Below are 2,730 nucleotides of genomic sequence, written 5' to 3'. Positions count from 1 at the left end.
TCCCGTTAAAGAACAAATACTTGTTTCTGGTTAATGTGCACATGTATCATACATGATACCTTTTTAACTTACGTGTTTTTATTATATTACCTAACAAGTAAATGTCATAAATAACTTGTACTGTTTCTGCACAAACTTATCACTCCTCTTGACTAATTGTATAAGCATACTTGGTGCAACCAACTTGCATAAAATTAGTGTAATAACTGTGCATCATGTCCAATCAAAGTTGCAAATGAAACCCAAGTTTTGTTAGGTAAGATTTAACAACCGAAGAAACTTAGCTGATACTTTTATTTATGTACAGGCACCTTCAAGAGGATTCTTAAACAGGCAAATTACAGGTCAGATAACATCTTCTGATTGCACATGAAGAGTTCACACGAAAAACATACACAATCAAAATAACTAGGTAACAATGAGCAACTACCAATTTATGTTACAAGACCATCATAATGAAGCATCCGAGTTATTTTATTAATTGTTACCATAATGAAGTAGTCATCCACCTAGACTCATGTCGTAGGCCTCCCATGCTTTGCCACAAAACTGAAAGTCAGAGAACTGATGCTGAAAAAAAAGCATTAAGAGGAATGGATTAGTTGTATTCTTCATTCTCATTTAATTGCTTTGTGATCTATAATCTCAAGATGTCTAAGCGTAATTAGTTGACAATGTGTTATATAGCGAGACAAGGTTTTTAGTGCTTACCTCATTGGAAATTTCAGTATTTTGCTGATAGACGGGGATAGTTGATGGGTTCCAATTGCCTGTGGTTAGCAAAATCTCACCAGCCGCGTATTCTCTAGTCTCCAGAAGCCTTCTCTCATGAGGGTTAAGTTCTTCCACTTCAGTCAGTCCTTCAATGGAAGGATGTATTTTCTGAGCTGGGGTGCCTGATCCTTCATCCGTTTCAAAAGAACCCCAAGATTCCCTATCCCTTGCTGCAAAACATAACCTTGATTCGCCAAGTTTTCTTTTTTCTATTGTTCTCTTCCTTGCCCTTTCCCTTGCTACTTTCCTTGACTCCCTTGCAAGACGATGTAGTGCAGTTCGACGAACTAGTTTAGCCTTCTTCTCTTTCTTGGAAGAGGATTTAGCTTTCATCTTTACACTGATATTTGCCTGCTGGTTGTCATGAGTGGTATCTCGAATTGAATCTTCGATTCCAGATACCACTTCACCCTCAGAAGTAGAGGATACACTAGTGTTTGCACCAACACTACGGCTGTGCCTCATCCGTGGCAGGCCTCTCATAATCTCTTCGATTGCTGAACTTGACTGTCTCAGCAACCAGTCCACAGTTTTACTAGCCTTATCAAACCCCAAAACATCTTGCAAATCGAAAAACTTCCGAGCAACTGGTAGGGACAGTCTCATTCTTCTGTCCCTTGGACCATGAGCAGTATTGATCTTGCTGTGCCTATCTTTATTTGACAATCTCTTCCTTGTAACCTTCTCACCTGTGCTCTCACCATTTTTGTTCCAGTCTTGTTTTAGTCCATGTACAGGATCTGAATTTGGATCAGCCATGTGATTAACAATCTCAGCTAAGCTGTTCTCAGCTGTACTCAACTGTTGCTGATAGAGATAAGTGTCATCTAGTTGTTGCCATGGGAATTCATTGACAGCATCCTCATAAATGCATGGAGAAGCAAAGTGGAACAAGGAAGTTAGGAGAGGGTCTTCAAATTTGGAATTCGGGTTGATGTCACTGTGAAATAAAGGCCTATGTTCAACACTTTCCCAAGAGAAGGGTATAGGATTATGAGTACAATTGGTACTGGAAGGATACATCTCTTTTAGGTACACCAAGCCAGCTCTAGTGCTACGCTGTCTACTGAACTATATATTTTTTCTTTTTCTCTTCTAGTCGAATTCTAAAGGGCCAAGAGCTTGAGATCACTGCTCTTAATAAACCTTGAAAAATCTTCGCACTTTATACTCTTCTCGAATGGCTTTCTGCAAGAATAAATAATAGAATTTGAGAGAGACTGATCATGCACCTAATCGTGGAATTCTTTGTCTTTCTAATTTCGGTTGTGTTTGATCAGTGATGTGTGTGTTTAAAGAGACAGAAAAAGAAAAATACTTTCTTGACTCTAGATATGCTTCTATTGGGGCAAGAAAATGTTGAAAAAGATACAACTGCTTGAGAATGACAGCCTAAAACAAATAATAGTGTGTTTTCTGTGTGTGCATTTGTGCACTTATTCTATGCGTCTGAGGAGGGAGCGAGTAGTAGTACCTTCATTACATAGTTCTAGCAAGAACAGAATCTCATGAGAAAGATGATTTCTCAGTTACTACTCAATTAGGTGAGTTTTAGGGGATAGGAAAAGCACGAGGATGAGGAGCAAGAATGCACACATATGTGAATGCATCAGATAGACAAAGAGCCCCTATATATGCTGCTGTTTTCACTATTTTTAACTCTTGATCAAAAGTTGGCTTCTCTGTCTAGAATGTTTGTGGTAGTAGGCTTCCTTGACCATGAAAGAGATTGAAAGGGAAGCTACCACCAATATTGCTGGAAGGCAGTGGATAGGATCATATGCATTTCTTGTAATGTGATGCCACTACTTCACGTGATGATCGCAGATGATAGATAAAATGGCACAAAAAATCTTCCCCCTATTATTCCTCCAAAGCCCTTTTGCTTATAACCCTGAATAAAAAAGCTGATGATAATGATCCATTCGCATCGGTTCCATTTCTCTTCATCAAATT

At 38.8% G+C, this 2,730-nt stretch overlaps 1 protein-coding gene across 1 annotated transcript; it reads right to left on the bottom strand.

The window, feature by feature from the left end:
* Positions 1 to 262: 262 nt before the first annotated feature.
* Positions 263 to 1,956, bottom strand: LOC113741434 (uncharacterized). The gene is made up of 2 exons (XM_027268961.2): positions 712 to 1,956; positions 263 to 570 (listed from the first exon to the last, which is right to left on the bottom strand). The coding sequence occupies exons 1-2, from the start codon at positions 1,795 to 1,797 to the stop codon at positions 502 to 504; spliced, it is 1,155 nt and encodes a 384-aa protein (XP_027124762.2). The 5' UTR covers positions 1,798 to 1,956; the 3' UTR covers positions 263 to 501.
* Between the last annotated feature and the right edge of the window lie 774 nt (positions 1,957 to 2,730).

This window comes from Coffea arabica, chromosome 4e (assembly GCF_036785885.1).
Source record: "Coffea arabica cultivar ET-39 chromosome 4e, Coffea Arabica ET-39 HiFi, whole genome shotgun sequence".
In the NCBI taxonomy this organism is placed as follows: Eukaryota; Viridiplantae; Streptophyta; class Magnoliopsida; order Gentianales; family Rubiaceae; genus Coffea; species Coffea arabica.
Note: the sequence above shows the minus strand (reverse complement) of the source record. Positions and strands in the feature narration are given on the sequence as shown.